We start from the raw sequence: 18,471 nt of genomic DNA, 5'->3' as shown, positions 1-18,471 counted from the left end.
CCAATATCCTGATATCAATATTACACCGATCATTTTGGGATAACTGTCGGTTTGTGAAATATTTACACACTGTAGATTGCTAATCAACAATTATTATTAATGCAGATATGACAACAGAGCATGTAGAGTCCAATAACAGTCCAGTAAGTTCAGAAAACAGCAAATTTTTACTGTTTTTTTCAAGCCAGGAAAACACAACTCTTACGCCATATCACTTTTTTAGACGATATTTAGTCTCATTTCCCGATATCAATAAACTATCAATATATCCCCCAGCTTTAGCTGGGGGATATATTGATAGTTGATAGTTTATTCCTGTTTGAACATCTCAGTTGGTACACTTTTCAGTACAATTTTAATTCAAGAAATGTTTTCATGACAGCAGTTCTTGATTTTCTTGGTTTTGTTTTGTTTTGTTTTTTTGCTAGCCAGTACGCTGCTCACAAAAGATGCACACAGAGTTTGTATTTTGGGAGTGGAATATAACCTGTTGTATGTTTTATACTGAGGATAACACTGGAAATACTCGAGCACTACTTTGAAGCCAAGAAAAATGAATGTAGGCCAAAACGCTGTGAGTCCAGTCCAGAATACAGGGGGGGAACTGATTTTGTTGCACTTATCGTCACTGTATTGTACAAGAACCGGTGATATTTGCATTAAGCTGCCCCCTTTTCTTTAAAACTCTTTCCTTTCCCTGTTGTGAATATGTTTTTATACAAAAAGTTTTTAGTTAATTCCTATTTTTGATAGTCTATTTTTGTTTTTTTCTGATTGTTCTGTCTTGTTTCTTGCGTCATGTAAATACAGCCAACAGAAACGAAAAAGCCTCTCCTGTCTTGATTTAACGGGGGGAAAAAAATGTGAAAAAATCTCACCTTCCTGCTCGGAAACACGGACGTCATGCTGCGGTCTGACAGGCCATTTGTTTCTTTACTCGGTCGTCCCCTTGCCAATAATTGAGTCCACTGTGTATTATAACCTTGAATTACGCATGTTTACGATGGATGTCTCACTTAGGTGCTTTGAGGCGAGGCGACGTGGAGGAGATGCTGTCATAAAAGAGCTATTTGTTGTTTTTCCAGACAGAAATGCAGCTTCTCCCCCGCCAGAAGAGTTTATCCAGGTTTAATTTGTGGAATTGACCTGGTACACACCTACAGTCTGCTTCTCAAAGCTGAGGACTCCAGTCAGGGAATGCTTTTTAAAGACAGCACAAGTAAATTTTCTTACGTCCCAGCAACCAAAACTAATTCAGCCTTTGCAATATTTATGCTTTTTTATGTTCCTCTTGTGTACATTTTCAAAAATACACCTACAGACAGCAGAAACGATGACCTGGAGGTCAATGGGACTGTGCAGTACCCCAAAACCCACAGGTCTGATCCCCAGGACAGCCCTCAGTCCTGTCAAATTGTCTCCAAAGAAAAAAAGTATGGCTTAAATTCAAAGATGAAAGCTTAAATTAATGGATGAAGGCTTACATTCAGATATGAAAGCTTTAATTTCCACTTTCCTTGGCGATTAATCAGTTGTCATGGCAATGTTAAGATGAAACGCATCCATCTCACCCCCCCCAAAGGCCTCTTGCGTTTTTAAAAATTGCACAGTTGTTGCAGAAACGAGCGCGCTGAGGGATTCATCAGCCTTTAAACAAGCCGTTAAACTCTCAGGTACACCTGTTTGCAGGGCGACCTCGTAAATAATTGATCTGTAACCAGACTGTCAGATGAAACCTTTTAGCTTTGAACATAATAAGTCGGTTTTTCAGATCAAATGAAGATGGTTGGATATTAAAAGCAGCAGTACAGAGAGCTGTGGAGTCTCACCGCTGTTTATTTCTGCTCATCATCCACTTTGTGTTTATCAGCGTCGTCCGGTTGTGTGTTGTTTTTTTTTGAGCGGTTCCAGAGAAAACAGATCAACATGCGAGTCGTGAGCGTGACAGATGATAAGCTCAGCCACACCATGCATTCATTGATGATCATGAGGCAACCCGCTGCCTCATGAATTTCAACGGGCAGTGACTTCTAATAAGTTCTCAGCTCACGACTCTCAGCCTGCTGTTGGAACATGGGAGCGCTGCATTCAAAGCAGAGCAAGTAAACAAAAATAATTCAACTGGTTATCTGGTTATTCGGAGGAAGATTGCCTTCAAAGCATGTTGTGGTATCATAAGTTGTATGCATTATTTGATGCCATTGATCAAACAAAATTCTGTTAAATGAGCACAGACTCTGAAACACAGGCAAGAACAGTGTCCAGATTACTTTACTCCACCATCAAATTCATGTGTGTCAGTATCACAAACTGGACACGACAGTTTTCACCTTTTCTTCACAGGCATTTTAGCTTGAAACTTAAGTTTAGAAGAGTAAAAATCTTTTGGCAATTCAAGCAGTTTTGGCTCCGGTTAGTCTCAGGTTTTGTTCCTGGTTTAAAAAAAAAAAAGAAAGCCTAACTTCCCTCCCAGTTCCTAGAAAACTTGTTGACTTTGCTGCCAACACACCTCAGAAGTCACAGTGTCATTTATTTGCACCTTTCAAGTGACTTCCAGATCAAAGAATCAGCTGTCTTTGGGAGAAACGATCAGGGATTTTCCCAGTACCTCCAAAATAATTTTACATTCAGACAATTATATATGGAAAAAGAAACATTTCCCCCAATTTTTTACCAATAACAATCAGTGTAATTAAAAAAAAAAACTGCTAAAACATCTTGAACAAAGGGAACAGATTGAACAAAGAAATGGACATGGCAGCTGCTAACCTGATTTTTTTTTTTTTAATTCTTGTGGCAAATTTATAAGGCAAAGTCGCTCACAGAAAGAAAACTAGGTATTTTCTGTTCGCCACAGTGTGAGTTTCATGTTAGTCAAATAATGATTTGCATTGGAAAGTGGCAGCAGAATTCAGTGGATCCAGTCTTATTTAAGAGAGAAACATGCCGATTAAAATGTCCCAATTGAAAACACTAATCACAGGTAGTGACAGGGATTATGAGGAAACAACAAGGATCTGTCCCCACAGAGGAAAAGATTTGGATGAAGGTTTGTGCCAGATATCTGAGGCACGGTCTGTACTGAACTGAGCTTGTCGGAGTTGAAGGTAATAATGTCTGCGCTCATCCACCGCTGCAGCCTCCACACCATTAACCACACCACACTTTCAGAGTCAAACTGCTTTATTTTCAAGTCATGTGTCCTCCTGGGTCAGTGTAATTTCTCTCGCTTTTCATGATGAAATATTTTATGACTTGGTTCTTGTTTCTCAATTTCTTGAATCAGACATCTGACCCTGACATCCTTACGCAAGTAATTAACCTCTTTCTCAAAAACTGTACATGTTATGATTCCTTATTTGTGATCTGAACAGGGCGAACTGTCCTCTGGGCAGTCAGTAATGATCATGGGGGCGGCCCATGTGTCAAGGCTGCGTCCTCGCCTTTCCTTCTGTCTCTGCTGTCACTGTTCAGTAATGCAGAAATGCCAGAAAAAATGTTAGAAAGAATAAAGATGATCTTTGGGACTTCACATCATTAACTTGAGAGTGAGTTTGGCCCGGAAAGCAGATGAAGTTATCGGTCAGTTTCACGCGATTACCATCTGTAACCTTAAAATGCATGTCAATGTGAAGAAGCTCCCCGCGCCATCCAGTTTCTAGCTTCTCAGCTGAATTTGTTGTTGTCGCATTTTCCCCAAAAAACAAGACATCATTTTGACAACTATAACACATTTTGGGAATTACCCATTATTTGATGACCAGCACTTCTCTTGCAGAAAAGAAAGCAAAGCCTATTGTAAAGCAAAACCGCATATCATGCATCTCTCTTAAGCTTTTCTCACCCATACACAAAAATATTCACATAGCTTTCAGTGTTAGGCAGATCAGTCCACAGTGTCTTCATTTTTACCTTTGTGACCGTGATAGTTAATGTTCAGTTGTCAGCGGAGACGCTTCCTCCAGCTGACGTTCTGGTCGATCGTAAAACACAAACTGCCACCCACCCCAGAAACGAATTGGGATTTTCTACAACCGGAGAAATGTGGGTCCAAATTAAGAGCAGCTGTCATCTGTTGCTGCAGGGAAATGTGACCCATCACCCATAAAGCAGGCAATCACATAAAGCCCTGCCTTATGTCCAATCTTTGATGCAGCTCTTTTGTTGTTACAGCTAGCAATCCAAGTTTAAATGGCCTGTTTCAGTGGCACGTTGATGTGGTTGCTACTGGTCTCTGTGCAGGATAAATCCCTGCAGATCCAGGACTGGATTTCACCTCAAGATGTTTCACCTCTATCTCAGCCGAGCTCTCTCCACCTCCTCTGTCACTCGGAGGGATGAAGTGCGCACGTCTCCTTCATCCATTGACTTCTTCTTGCTGATGACAAAGGTCACCGACCTCACCGGCAACCTGCTCACTCTCCGCAGGCATTTGGTGTTGTTTCGAAAGCTCACAAAGCAGAGGGTGTTGATGATGCCGTTGCTCATGGTGATGCACTCGATGATGTAGAAGGCCACCAGGGAGTTCCTGTCCCTGGAAATGAGGGTCGGGTAGAAGTCGCGGAGCAGGGTGAAGCCATAGTACGGCGCCCAGCAGAGGACGTAGGCCACCAGCACCAGAATCAACACCACCACTGTCCTCCGACGCCTCCGCAGCCTCTTCCGGATCTGCTCCGTCTGGAAACCCGGCACGTTCTTAAACCACAGCTCTCTGGAAATCTGGGTGTAGCAAACGGCCATGACTATCACGGGGCCCACGAACTCCAGGGCAAAGACAAAGAGGAAGTAGGAGCGGTAGTAGACCTGCTGATCGACCGGCCAGATTTGGGCGCAGAAGGTCTTGTGGGTCCGTCTGGCCTCGTGCGGGTACGTGGTCTCTGAGGCCATGTAGGCAGAGGGGATGGAGATGATGATGGGCACGATCCAGACAGTCAGGATCAGACAGTAGGCCGTCTGGTGCTTCATACGAGGCCTCAGAGGGTGAAGGATGGCCATGTACCTGCAGACACAAAGACAAGACTGTGTAAAGGATTGTGGACAGTGTGTGGTTCAGAAACCTTGTCCTGCAACAGCCTGATCCTTACAGAGTTATGCAAGCAAACAAATGAAGGGATGGCCCAAAAAATAAAGAGCAGGTAGTAGTTTCAGTGAAGATGTCCCAACTTGCAGAGAGCATCAACAAGTGAAGTTTGCAGCTCTACTTTAGGTTAAAAAAAAATCATGGCTTTGCTTCTATTACAGCACCATGTGGTGGTGTAGCAAGCCTCTAAAGCTCTGCTGCTATTTGCCAGAAACTGCAGTGAAGAGAAGAGATGTTCACCTCCCCATGATGTCGCTAGTGCAAGTTACAAGGACCTAAGCAAAAAGAAGCATAGGTTGAAATTCGTTTCCAATTTCAATTCAGGTAAGTAAAGTTACCCACTATTAAAAGGTGCTCTCTCATTTTTGTCAAGAAAAAAACTGCAAATTAAGTAAAGTCCCTGTCTGCAAGTTGTCTGGTTCCTGTTTTTGTGGCTCCGACGCTGTCACATCCTGTCAGTACTGTTTCCAATGCAATGTCGGCGGGTGCGCGCTCGCTCGCCTCGAGTGTGATTTAGGTGTGAAACTGCCAACTCTGATTACTTCACTTCACTTGTTGTGCTGTCCTCGCTGTAAATTTTCAAACATCACAATGTGTATAGCACTGGATAAAACTAGACAAAAATCTTCTGACCGGTCCTTCAAGGAACAACCAGAGTGTGTATTTGAGACACGCCATGCATTTTGTTCTGATGTTTTTATTTGTCTTATGTCGTGTAGCACTGTGGGCAACTGTTAAATGTGCCGTATAAATAAACAGATTTATGATGTATGATTCAATCTTTGTTGGACGGATGAAAATATTAGATGTCATCGGAAAATGAACCGTATCTGGCACATGATCAATTTGATGGATGTCACAGTTAAATGGCACAAAAATTAGGCCCTTGACCCAGAACTTACAAGGACATGATCAGATGTGCTGCCAGATGCTTGGCCTCTGCACGGTGAGTTTCACAGGGAATTTGGACCCACTTGAACCTTTTGAGATACATGGAGATTATTCGACTCTCCTTCCTTGCAGATGCTATTTTTATGTGGTTGGGAATGTCAGCCATGATTAATGAAACTGGGAGAACTCAGCGGAGGTTTTCCCACAGGCTGCTGCTCCCTGGCCACAGCACAGTGTTAGCTGGAGCTGATGATGGATTTCATCGAGGTGCTTTCTGGTCCCAGTGGGACGAAGCAGAGATGCTTCCATCACTGCAATGGAAAGTGAATCCTCGCTTGTCAGATACACTGTGCTAAGCAAAGAAAAATATTCATAGTTTATTTAAAAAAAAAAAAAAAAAAAAAAAAACAGGCTACAGGTTGTGATATGTAACTGCTACAGTAAATCCTCTCAAAAGATTGTGTTCATACGAGTCAGAGGGAGGATAATGTGAAAAGATATCTGTGAACTGCAATCAATAACTGGACTTTATGACCTTTAGCCCAGGGGTTTTCAAACTGTTTAATCTTCTTCGTTCTCATTAAGCCCCAGGGCCCCTCTTGAAGTGATTTTGCCCTCAGGACTATGATGTGAATTATCTAGGTATAATACTTGTCAAATAAATTGGTGATTATAACATATTTTTGGGTCATAGCAATGTCTAGTGAATTAGCCTCCTGAAACCTGAGCAAATCCACTGAATTTCCTTCAAAAATGTGCAGGGGAAGAAAGGCACTTAAAAATTTGTAAAATTGTACAAGAACATGACCAGAAAAAAATAATTTTATAAGAAACAGAAAACTTGTAAAAAGCTATCAGAAAAAAAAAACAGCCAAGAAAACTACATTTTAATTATTAAAATGATTTTTAAAGGTCAGATGAGTGATGCTGGATCGATGTCAGATTCTTAGTTTAAATGCTTGTGAATGCTTGTGTGCACGCTCACATGCATGTAAATTAAAGGTGAAATTCAACAATTCTTGATTTTGCTGAGCATCCCCAAGAAGACCCTCAAAGACCCACTGGGGGGCCTTGGACCCCACTTTGAAAAACACTGAGGCCCATGAAAGGAACCTATGAAGAGGAAAAGTTGGATGTCTCAAACAAACTGGAGACAACACAGTCCATCTGTCCATCTGTTACTTTAAAAAATGTTCTACTTTGACAATCACGCCGAGGCTAATTTGTATATGTAATTTGTTGAAATATTTAATTTCTGAGAAATAAAATAATATTAAAATTCCTAGATTTTTGGAAAAAAAAAAAAAAAAACATTTTATTGCATTCATGTATGCTTTCATTCCAGAGGGAAAATAACTGAGCATTATCATATGTAATAATTAAAGCTCCTTATTCAAACAGCACATTTTTTACTAGAAACAACAGGTAAAAACAATTATTCTTTCATTTTTTTTTAAGATTTCAAATAATACAATGCATTTTCTCTTAAAATATTGATTATCAGTACTGCGCCTTCACTCTAAGTCTGGTCTTTTTTGTATAGTGCAACCTTGGAGTCGTTCTTCACGATCTGTCTGTTTCTGTTCTTGTTCTTGATGCATAGAGATGTTGGGAAGCCTGTCTCGCTCATAGGTAAGTGGCACCAAGATGAATGAGAACATTTTGTTTTAAGCCAAGCCAGAGATGTCTGGTTGGACACCCACACCTGTGTGAGTGTGCTCGTCTCAGACAGCTGGATTTGAACAGTCACTAGAGTGAATCAAGAGAGGCTTTCACTTGAAAAACTTCTTCCACTGAGTATGAGCTCCCTGTGACCCTGAGAAATCATGTGAAAAGGTGTCCCGCTGTCTAGACCTGAGCTCAGTCTTCCTTTCACTTCATTTCATAAGACCGCGGAGCGCATAACTCAAGATTTTCTGCAGTACGCCTGCAAAACAGCTGTGACTCCAAGCAAAACTCTCTCTCCATGTTTGAAGAGGTTTCCCGCTGCTGTTGGGAGGGAAGCGGCTGCAGAGATTATTTTTGGTGAAGAACATGCACTTGCGGCACAAACCTTTCCATCTTTCTCATAACAGCAGAGTAAAATGGCCCGTTCACATCTATTTGTTGTGGTTTGGATGGCTGATACTTTCTTCCATTGTTCATTCAGTTCAGTTTGTTTTCAGTCATTCATTAAAATGAACCAAAATGTATTAATACAAGCTGTCAGCTCATTGGCTGCTATACTGAAAGTAGGCTGAGAAGGTAATCATTTACTTCCGGGATGTTTTCCTCCCTCACTCGATTGTACAAACACATTTGGCCAATCCAGCCTCCAACATGGACATGAAGCGCCATCAGCAGCTTTGACATTTCTTCATTACTGCAGAGCTCATTTGGGCTAAACACCAAAACGGCTATGTGTTTCCTTGTTGCTCCATGTCAGCCCTTGTTTCATTTTTTTCCCTAACTGCTAGTTGATAACACTACCAAGTTGATTCTTTCTATTATTAATTACAAGTCAATAATGCTCTCCTGAGCTACGGGAGGTGCTTCAGGCCAAAATGCATAATGCTTCATGCGGCTGAATCGACTCTAGGTCAGTTCATTTTCACACCACAAACGAACCGCTGCAGAGTTGGTTTGTAACCGAGAAAAACCATCTCCTCAGCATCTCCTTGTTTAGTCCGATCGGACTAAACAAAGCAGGTGTGGAAACATCCTAACAGTTGGGTAAGAGGGTAGTTGTTTTTATCCTGTTCCTTGCTGGATGACAGAGTTTAATGGACCCAGCGAGGGTTCCCAATGAGCTCAAACGTCTACAGATTACCAGTCTGGTAAGCAGGTAGCGGACTGGTAATCTGTAGGAGCTCCATAGTCCATCTGGGCCTGGCACAACCCCAGATAAGGCAGGAATCCTCAGATGCCATCCTGAAGCTCCACAATGGCTGATTTCTTGCCCTGGAGGTCCGTGTTCAGTTTTTTCAGTTTTCTAAAGCAATGTACCAAATCAGCTTGTCCTGCCAGCTCTATCCTGACCTGGAAAAGGTCAGCTAAATCACTTCCCTCCTCCTGTCAGAAAGCCTTAACCTCGTCCTTCAGCTTATCTAAGGCCTTCCCCCTATGTAACCATCTGACCTCAGTGAAACAGCAGGATTTCGCACTCTGCTCCAGCTTTTTGGAAGAACAGGTTCTCTTTGATCAGTTTACCACCTGTACAACAGGATCCATAACCCGGCCGCGGCTGTGTTGTAGCTCTTTGCTTGATGAGTGGGAGGCAAAACGCTCACTACTTGCTTTTTCTCCTCTATGGTGCAGGGAATCAAAGTCCACGAATATCCATTTCAAAGAAAGAAGTCAATTCCCACACTCACTTTTTCACTTCTGCATTGATTTATTTCAAGGAGTCAGTCGATGTTTCGGTTGCAAGAATCTCTCTCTAGACATACCAGTTACCGAGAGACACAGTGCTTAAGGACAATCAGTATCTCAATAAATCAAGGCTAAAAATCAATCAAGTTCAAATTAGACCCACTCTCAGCAGCCCCATCAAACAACAAGAAGCAAAAACAGTCCACATCTGTGTAAAATAGTTTATGCCATCATAGATATGGCCATATTATGCTTATAACCAAAAGGTCGCAGAAGTAAATCAAGGCAGAGGTGACAAAGTGTGTGAGGACCTGACTTTTGCCTTTGGAAGTTGTTCTTTGCTTGCCATAACCTGTTTATTCAGAATATAGCATTTTTACTCTGCCATCATACACACATGAGCTGTAAATCCAGATGTTCATCCGTCATGCTCTGAGCGCCATCGGCACAAACGCCAACACAGTGCTTCAGTTTTCTCCAAATCTCCCCAAAATACAAAATATTAAAACTAGCCTTGTAATGCAAAACACAATTTTGTATGGAATGAGGTGCGAAAATATGTCAAAGGAACACACTTGCTTTTTCAGTTTAGCACAGTCTGGGTTAATAACTATTTCCAACCCAGGAGCTTCAGATTATGGCTGTCTTTGATCCCGGTAATAATACGCATTAGTCATTTAAGCAACTTGTTGCTAAGTTTGGTATACCTCGAGAGCAACGTTTTCAAATATTTGCAGTTTAGGAGCTCATCAGAAACAATCTTGTCAATAAACAAATAAGTAAATCTTTATATACAGTACAGGCCAAAAGTTTGGACACACCTTCTCATTCAATGCGTTTTCTTTATTTTCATGACTATTTACATTGTAGATTCTCACTGAAGGCATCAAAACTATGAATGAACACGTGGAGTTATGTACTTAACAAAAAAAGGTGAAATAACTGAAAACATGTTTTATATTCTAGTTTCTTCAAAGTAGCCACCCTTTGCTCTGATTACTGCTTTGCACACTCTTGGCATTCTCTCGATGAGCTTCAAGAGGTAGTCACCTGAAATGGTTTTCCAACAGTCTTGAAGGAGTTCCCAGAGGTGTTTAGCACTTGTTGGCCCCTTTGCCTTCACTCTGCGGTCCAGCTCACCCCAAACCATCTGGATTGGGTTCAGGTCCGGTGACTGTGGAGGCCAGGTCATCTGCCACAGCACTCCATCACTCTCCTTCTTGGTCAAATAGCCCTTACACAGCCTGGAGGTGTGTTTGGGGTCATTGTCCTGTTGAAAAATAAATGATGGTCCAACTAAACGCAAACCAGATGGGATGGCATGTCGCTGCAGGATGCTGTGGTAGCCATGCTGGTTCAGTGTGCCTTCAATTTTGAATAAATCCCCAACAGTGTCACCAGCAAAACAGCCCCACACCATCACACCTCCTCCTCCATGCTTCACAGTGGGAACCAGGCATGTGGAATCCATCCGTTCACCTTTTCTGCGTCTCACAAAGACACGGCGGTTGGAACCAAAGATCTCAAATTTGGACTCATCAGACCAAAGCACAGATTTCCACTTCCTCTAATGTCCATTCCTTGTGTTTCTTGGCCCAAACAAATCTCTTCTGCTTGTTGCCTCTCCTTAGCAGTGGTTTCCTAGCAGCTATTTGACCATGAAGGCCTGATTGGCGCAGTCTCCTCTTAACAGTTGTTCTAGAGATGGGTCTGCTGCTAGAACTCTGTGTGGCATTTATCTGGGCTCTGATCTGAGCTGCTGTTAACTTGCCATTTCTGAGGCTGGTGACTCGGATGAACTTGTCCTCAGAAGCAGAGGTGACTCTTGGTCTTCCTTTCCTGGGTCGGTCCTCATGTGTGCCAGTTTCGTTGTAGCGCTTGATGGTTTTTGCGACTCCACTTGGGGACACATTTAAAGTTTTTGCAATTTCCCGGACTGACTGACCTTCATTTCTTAAAATAATGATGGCCACTCGTTTTTCTTTAGTTAGCTGATTGGTTCTTGCCATAATTTGAATTTTAACAGTTGTCCGATAGGGCTGTCGGCTGTGTAGTAACCTGACTTCTGCACAACACAACTGATGGTCCCAACCCCATTGATAAAGCAAGAAATTCCACTAATTAACCCTGAGAAGGCACACCTGTGAAGTGAAAACCATTTCAGGTGACTACCTCTTGAAGCTCATCGAGAGAATGCCAAGAGTGTGCAAAGCAGTAATCAGAGCAAAGGGTGGCTATTTTGAAGAAACTAGAATATAAAACATGTTTTCAGTTATTTCACCTTTTTTTGTTAAGTACATAACTCCACATGTGTTCATTCATAGTTCTGATGCCTTCAGTGAGAATCCACAATGTAAATAGTCATGAAAATAAAGAAAACGCATTGAATGAGAAGGTGTGTCCAAACTTTTGGCCTGTACTGTATATGTAGCAATTTTTGAAACACAGATTAAAAAATTGTCTTACATACAGAAAATAAAAATACACAAAACAAAGGAGCACAGATGGAGAAGACATACAGATGCTAAGCCTTTCCAAAGATCTTCTAAAGAGATCTAAACGAAGACTTGCCTGTAAAGATGAGTGTTTAGAAGCTGCTTAAAGCCACTTACAACTATAACACATTACCAGGAACATACAGAGTATCAAGGAGAAGAGCTGGTATGGATCCATGAGGAAAAAAAAAAGACATGATGCATTAAAAGCACTCCATTCTCTCAGCGATACGCCACCATTGTGAGTATGTCAGCACATATGCACATTGTTCCTCCCATCTATAAATTCTGTGCTCTTTATTCCCATTGTGGGGATTAGCTCATGTCTGAGCTGTTCTCCTCTGCACAGACCAGATAAAATCTTTCTTTCACTCCAGGCTCCAGTTCACTGAAGCCTTTAATGTGTGCACGGGGTTTTAGCATGTGCAAAACCAATGACATAACCGCTGATCGGTCAAGAAAATTGTTTTGCTTGAATTTCGACTTTTCTCAATACTGACTGAAAAGTACCCACAAATTATTTTAGTAAATCTGGGCCAGAGCGCTGGTTTTCAAAGTGGGGTTCAGGAACCCTCAGGGGTCCTTGATGGTCTTCCAGGGTGTCCTCAGCAAAATGAGTAGTTTCATTTCACTTTGATGAAAGGCAAAAATATGTGACAGAATGCATTTTCAGGGATTTATGCTTCTGTGCACCCTTCTGTTTGTTAGCCACTGATAATGGGGTGACCTAAATCCCTGAAAACACTTATTTTGGGAACTTTGCACTGATTTGGTTGTATTCATTCATTCACTTTTATTCATGTTTTGGTCAGTAAATATATTTGTGGTTATTATTAAACGGCTTAGGAAAGCACAGGGTTAATGAGAGTTTTCCCATTTCACACAACTGTGTAGGGCAAGATTTTTGATTTTGGCATTTTATCTACTCTTCACATGCCGGCAACTTCACAGGGCACTGGGGCCTATCTATCCCAGTGCTCATTTGATGGACGGGGGGGAAACACCTTAGACAGGTTGCCAATCCTCCTCATGACAGACACATTCACACCAAGGAGCAATGTAGTTTCTCTGATTCACCTGACCTCCATGTCTTTGCGGGAAGAAACCTGGGCCTCCTGAGCAGGAAACCCATGCAGACATGGGGAGAACATGCAAACTCACTGCATCACCGCACCACATGATTCCAGTCTAAATCCAGTTCTTACATCTTCTCCTTTGTCTGTTCTAAACACTCTGGTGTCTGGTGGCTCTTTCCTGCTGCACAGGAAGTGACTTACTTCTGGTTGGTTTGGAAGAAACAGAGAAAGAAGAACTGGGCAGTTTGCGTGAGTGGCCATTGCCTGCATGGGTCAGCAGACAAAGAAAAGAAATCTCAAACTCCATCAACATTACATGGATGCCCTGCCCACACCATTTGACTGACAGGTGATGTCTGTGAAATGCAGTGCAGAAACACCACAGTGATGAGAGCTGAGCAACAAAGTTGGAAACTTTGTCATGTTATACTTTTTCTTCACTTGAAATTAATTTCCTCTTCCTCTTCCTGATCGCAATAAGACCCTGTTGGGCCAGGAGCTACATAACCAAATGCTGCAGGACGTCTCACATTCACCAAGCTAACGAATCCCATCTTCGTCAAAACAGCGGCACACCCTCTCACACTACAAAAGCAACGACAAAAATTTGCAACATGTTGGGAAATGATATTTGATGTCTCAGACTGACCTTCTCACACTATGAAAGGGAGCAAAGAGGAGTCATTTCTACTCCACTCCTGACAGTTTATCAGTTGTGATGATGTATGGTGTGTGTGCCTGACCTGAACACCTGTACAATTGGGTTAGATAACATTAATAAGCCATTCTAAAAGGTAAAGGGCACCTTTACAGGGTCCTTACAAAGCAACCTAAGGGAACCCGACAAGATTCCCTGAGGAACCCCTTCATAAAGGACGTCAAAACCATTACAGTGCTTCCACAAACTTCTAACATATATATATGATTCTTCTTGCTAAAAATTCCAAAAATGTTCCTCTGAGATTTTTTATTTTCAGCTAGGAACCATAAGCTGCTGCTTAGCTCCTCCAGGACCTTACAGTTCTTCCGTTTGTTCCTCTGACAAAGCATTAATTTACACCAGAAGAGGGGTGACAGTTGCCTTTTTTCCATGTTTTACATAAACCATCATTACCTCAAAGACACCAGATAAAAGACTCTCACTTGTTCACACACACACACACACACACACACACGCACACACACGCACAAAAGTTGCTTGTAGCATGAACATGGTAAAGCTGATCCAGCCACAGCAGGGCCTCTCAGCAGCAGAACGAATGTTGGAAGTGACACATACACAAGGCTGCAAGACCAATAAAGATGAAGGTCACGCAGGCAACACACATACAGTACACACACACACACACACACAGGAAAGCAGCAGCCTCCTTTGAAAATGAAAGTGGGAAGTGTGAGAAAGAGGAAGAAAGAGAAGAGACAGGAGGTGGAAAGAGGAAGGAGGGAGGAAAAAAAGGGGAAGGAGGAAGGATTGAAGATCAGATGCGAGTTATTTGAATCTAGATTTCTTCAAAGGGGCTCATATCTTTCTACAGTGGTTTTGATGCCTGATATTCATCTCTGTGACTGGAGGTTTTCAGTCACTACATCACACACACACACACACACACACACAGATGTATATATACACCATGAAATTTATATTTTAGTGCCTCGGTGATAGATGGTTTCATGTCACTTGCATGTCAGTAGGGAACTTGCACTCGAACCCTGAAAACAGCATCAGACAGGCTTGGATGTCCAGAAATGGAAAGTGGGATCTTTAATGTGTTTCAGTGGATTTTCAACCCTAATGGGAAGAAAACGACAGTGCAGACACTGGATTAAAAAAAAATATGGGCTGCTTCAGTTCCTAAATGTAAGTGTAATATCGTGACAAAAGACTGCAGCCCCTTGTGGTCTGTACTATGTGTGTGTGTGTCATACAAAGCAAGAACCGTTTACCCCTCAGCATCTTAGAGGCAGTAAAGAGAAGTCAAACAAGCGCCTTACTTCTAATGCAGATGCCCTGCTGAGCCCGCTGGTGGCGCTACAGCGAAGGTCATTGGGCCACCAAAATTTCCAGGTTTCATCCTCTAGGCAACACGCATGCCGTCAGCAAATTTCATCGTACAGCAAAAACGTCTGGAGACATTAATAACATTTTTCAATATTAACAATTTGACCTGTGGATGGTGCCACAGGGAAGGTCACAGGGTCACCAAAATGGACCGATTCCAACCTTTAGGCAACATAAATGCTGTCAGAAAAAATCATGGTGATCGGCCAAATACATTTGGAGATTATGGCCCTTTTGACCTAACCGCTGACTGACAGAATAACATGATAACATACAGACAAACATAATACTAATAAAAAGAATAATAAGAAAGTAATGATAACCATAGATAGATAATGAGAATGTTGGATTTTACATAGAAAAATAACTACATGATGACGGTGCCATGTGGAGTAAATCTGCTAAATGATGCAACTTGTTTGAAGACAAAACAAACCGATGGCAAACTTCATATCTTTCACTTTCTGCCAGCACCTAAAGTGAAACTGCCACTACTTGTTGGGCATGTTGGATTTGTAGAAACATACATCCACTCTATTCGACACAGAAATCAGTATTTATAAAAAAAGAATGTGCAGTGACAGTGTTCGTACCTTCCCGCAGAGTTTTGGCTGCAAGTTGTCGAAAATAACATGAAAGTGGGAATTTATGCCACATTATTATTGTAACTTTATTATTTCGATAACTAAATGTTGTTACTATCCAATTTCATTGTATGTGTATGACTTTGTACAGGCCAATTTATCTTTTTTTTTTTAAAAAAAAAAGAATTTGTGTGTTGCAATGTGTCGCACATAATCCAGACGTGATTGATGGGTGGATTAATTTGGAGGCTCATGTGTGATTAATTAATAGTCATTATGCCGAGCTACAAACAGGCTGAGCTGTGCGTAATGACACTGATGGTGGCTTTGGTGCTGTTAAAGGACCTCGCTGTCCTTTTAGATGCCATGTGGAAAAAAATAAATGAGCAACAACTGGTATTTATATGGAAATGAGCTAATTAGGGGCGTGTCACTCTCCATTAATGGCTGTTTGTGGGAGTGTGCATGAGGCTCGTGCACGTGCAAACATTGGCACAAACACTGAGTTTCATAAAGCTCAAGCATGCGTATGCACAGCCTTATAAAATGAACCAAAATAATGCATCTGCACATTTTTGTCTTTGTGTGAATTCACAGTTTTAGACATGAACCTACACAGTTTCATGCATCTGGCTCCTGGAGAGGCTGATTTATGCCTTTGCCTCAGAGCTACACTGATGTCGTCTACAGCGGTGGAAACATTTTTAGTTCTGCATCAGGGTTTCAGTACATTGATGCTGAAGGCTTTTATTTCTTCCATGTTACAAAGCGCAGAGAAAAACTGTTTGTATTCTCTGACATGGACAGCCCACTGCTGACACATTCACTGGCATCCAAATCGATGTTTTGGAGATTTCTCACCTTGAATCTGCTGACATCTGGCAGGCTGAGTTGTCATACGAATATGTCTGTTTGTGAAGCTGCTAAGCTTGTCTCTCTTTGAGCGAGACCTCTGGTTTTACCCGATGGAGAGAAGTTTTGGTTTCTACCTCTGGCCACTTTGCAGAAAACGGTTCCCCTGGGATGAGACTCAAGCCAAATAACAAAGGTTCCTAGAAATACCCAGCTCTTAGTGGCATGGTGAAATCATTGGGATGACTTACAAGCTGGGCTTTCATATTCAAATTCAGACGGACAGCTCAAAACACCAATGAGAGGATGGTGGACGGTCTTATTGGCTCCTCCCCTTTTCAGCATTAATCAGGCACCTTGTTCCCAGGCTCTGTGCTCTGTCACAGGAGAAAGCCTGGGAACAAGGTTACTGTGACCGGCTCCGTGTTTTCTTTGCCGTCAGTGGTTTCAGTCAGAGACACTTATGTCAATTAATTAACCATTTATGGAAAATGGTACTGACAGTTATGTTTGGCAGACCGTATCTGCTTGGAGGAGCTTTGGATTCCTCGAAGCATGAGGAACTTGCTCAAGCGATTCACAGCTAGCCAACATGATCCAGCATGATTATAATGGCAGGAGGATGTTGGGGAGGTAACCTTAAATTTATTTGACTGTGGCCACTGAAAATGAGACCACTTTGACTCATAGCAGGCTTAGTATTACTTAATGCCAACACTGCAATGCAGATTTGGCTCAACAATGAGGATAGAGAATGTCAGGAAATGTTGTAATGTAAAGTATTGTAATGTTCAGCTGTTGTTTGGTGGTTGAGGGCACGGGGAGGCACCTGGTTGACTTGTAGCCGTTCTTTGGAGAAGATGCATAATAAAAATGCACGGTTTGCCTGAAGACTGCAACCATGTCACTGCCAACACACCTGTGCAGGTAGTCAGCAGCAGATAGAAACTGGGATAAGATGTACACATGCAACAGTATCCCAGTTTCCTTCAGAGTTTCCCTGCAAGCATAACCGGGTTTCTCAAAACCGGGTTAAGGACTTATCTAGGTTTCTGAAAAACCTGATCATAAGCAGGACACTCAAATCCATGTAAACACAGTCAATGGTGCAGTCAGGAGAAAGTGAATGGGATAGCTGGTCAGCTGTGATGCTGGTACACATCAGTGCTCTACCTGATCTAACGAGATGCTTCATAAATCAACAAAAAAAACATGGTGGAAGAAGTGTGAAGTGGCAAAGTGGACCAACCACAGTTCTTGTGGTCATGTAGCTGCTACAGCAGGTGTGCAGGAACCAAAGCCATGGAGGCACCCTGACACAGAGCCATACCGTGACCTGGCCTTTGTTTTGGTGACTGTACTGTGTTTTGCGAGGAGGAGGACGCACCGGTCGACGGCGATGGCCAGCAGGGCGTTGGTGGACACGTAGAGGGAGACGGTGCGCAGGTAGTTGGTGGAGGCGCAGAGCAGCAGGCCGTGATCCCAGGACAGCTGCTTCACCACGTAGTAATCCAGCAGGAAGGGGCAGCACACCACGGCCACCAGGATGTCCGACACGGCCAGGTTGGCGATCAGCAGGCTGGTGAGGTTGCGGAGCTGCTTGTAGCGGGCCAAGCTGACGATGAACAGGCAGTTCCCGACGCCGCACACCAGCATGATGCCCACCAGCACCACGGCGATCACGATGGTGGCCACGAAGAAGGCGCGGCCCCGCGTTGTGTCCGGGATCTCGTCCACGGGAACCTCGTAGTCCAGCTCGTAGGCGGCCAGCAGGGAGTCCGCCGAGGTTTCAGCCAGGCTGCTGTTGGTCGAGTCGGCCATGTTGGATCAGGACGGCATGCTCAGATCGACTTCTCTGCAGGGACAGAGGGAAAACAAAATAAGCAAAGCGACAGTGAACACGTGCTGCTCATCTGGGCCAGAAACAAATATGTCACCTTGTTTTGAACTAGCAATATCCAAAATTTAACTGTCCCATCAAAATATCGCAATTTTCAGTATATTATTCCTCACTCCAGCATCCCCAACATCAACACATTTCAGAATAAAATAGACCAGCAAAAAAAATCGTCCTGTCTTCTAA

The 18,471-nt window shown here is 42.6% G+C and overlaps 1 protein-coding gene across 1 annotated transcript; it reads right to left on the bottom strand.

The window, feature by feature from the left end:
• Positions 1–4,293: 4,293 nt before the first annotated feature.
• On the bottom strand, positions 4,294–18,209 carry LOC115357885 (prokineticin receptor 1-like). The gene is made up of 2 exons (XM_030049646.1): positions 17,776–18,209; positions 4,294–4,999 (listed from the first exon to the last, which is right to left on the bottom strand). The coding sequence occupies exons 1-2, from the start codon at positions 18,207–18,209 to the stop codon at positions 4,294–4,296; spliced, it is 1,140 nt and encodes a 379-aa protein (XP_029905506.1).
• Between the last annotated feature and the right edge of the window lie 262 nt (positions 18,210–18,471).

This window comes from Myripristis murdjan, chromosome 1 (assembly GCF_902150065.1).
Source record: "Myripristis murdjan chromosome 1, fMyrMur1.1, whole genome shotgun sequence".
NCBI classification, from domain to species: domain Eukaryota; kingdom Metazoa; phylum Chordata; class Actinopteri; order Holocentriformes; family Holocentridae; genus Myripristis; species Myripristis murdjan.
The sequence above is the reverse complement of the archived record's forward strand: the minus strand, read 5'-3'. Positions and strand labels throughout refer to the sequence as shown.

What these genes read in the sequence shown, in the direction of transcription:
- LOC115357885 (XM_030049646.1), bottom strand. Translation starts at nt 18,209, where the DNA reads ATGGCCGACTCGACCAACAGCAGCCTGGCTGAAACCTCGGCGGACTCC. An exon ending in CTGGCCATCGCCGTCGACCG is followed by an intron (nt 5,000 to 17,775) that starts GTGCGTCCTCCT and finishes TTGTGTCTGCAG; the next exon opens with GTACATGGCCATCCTTCACC.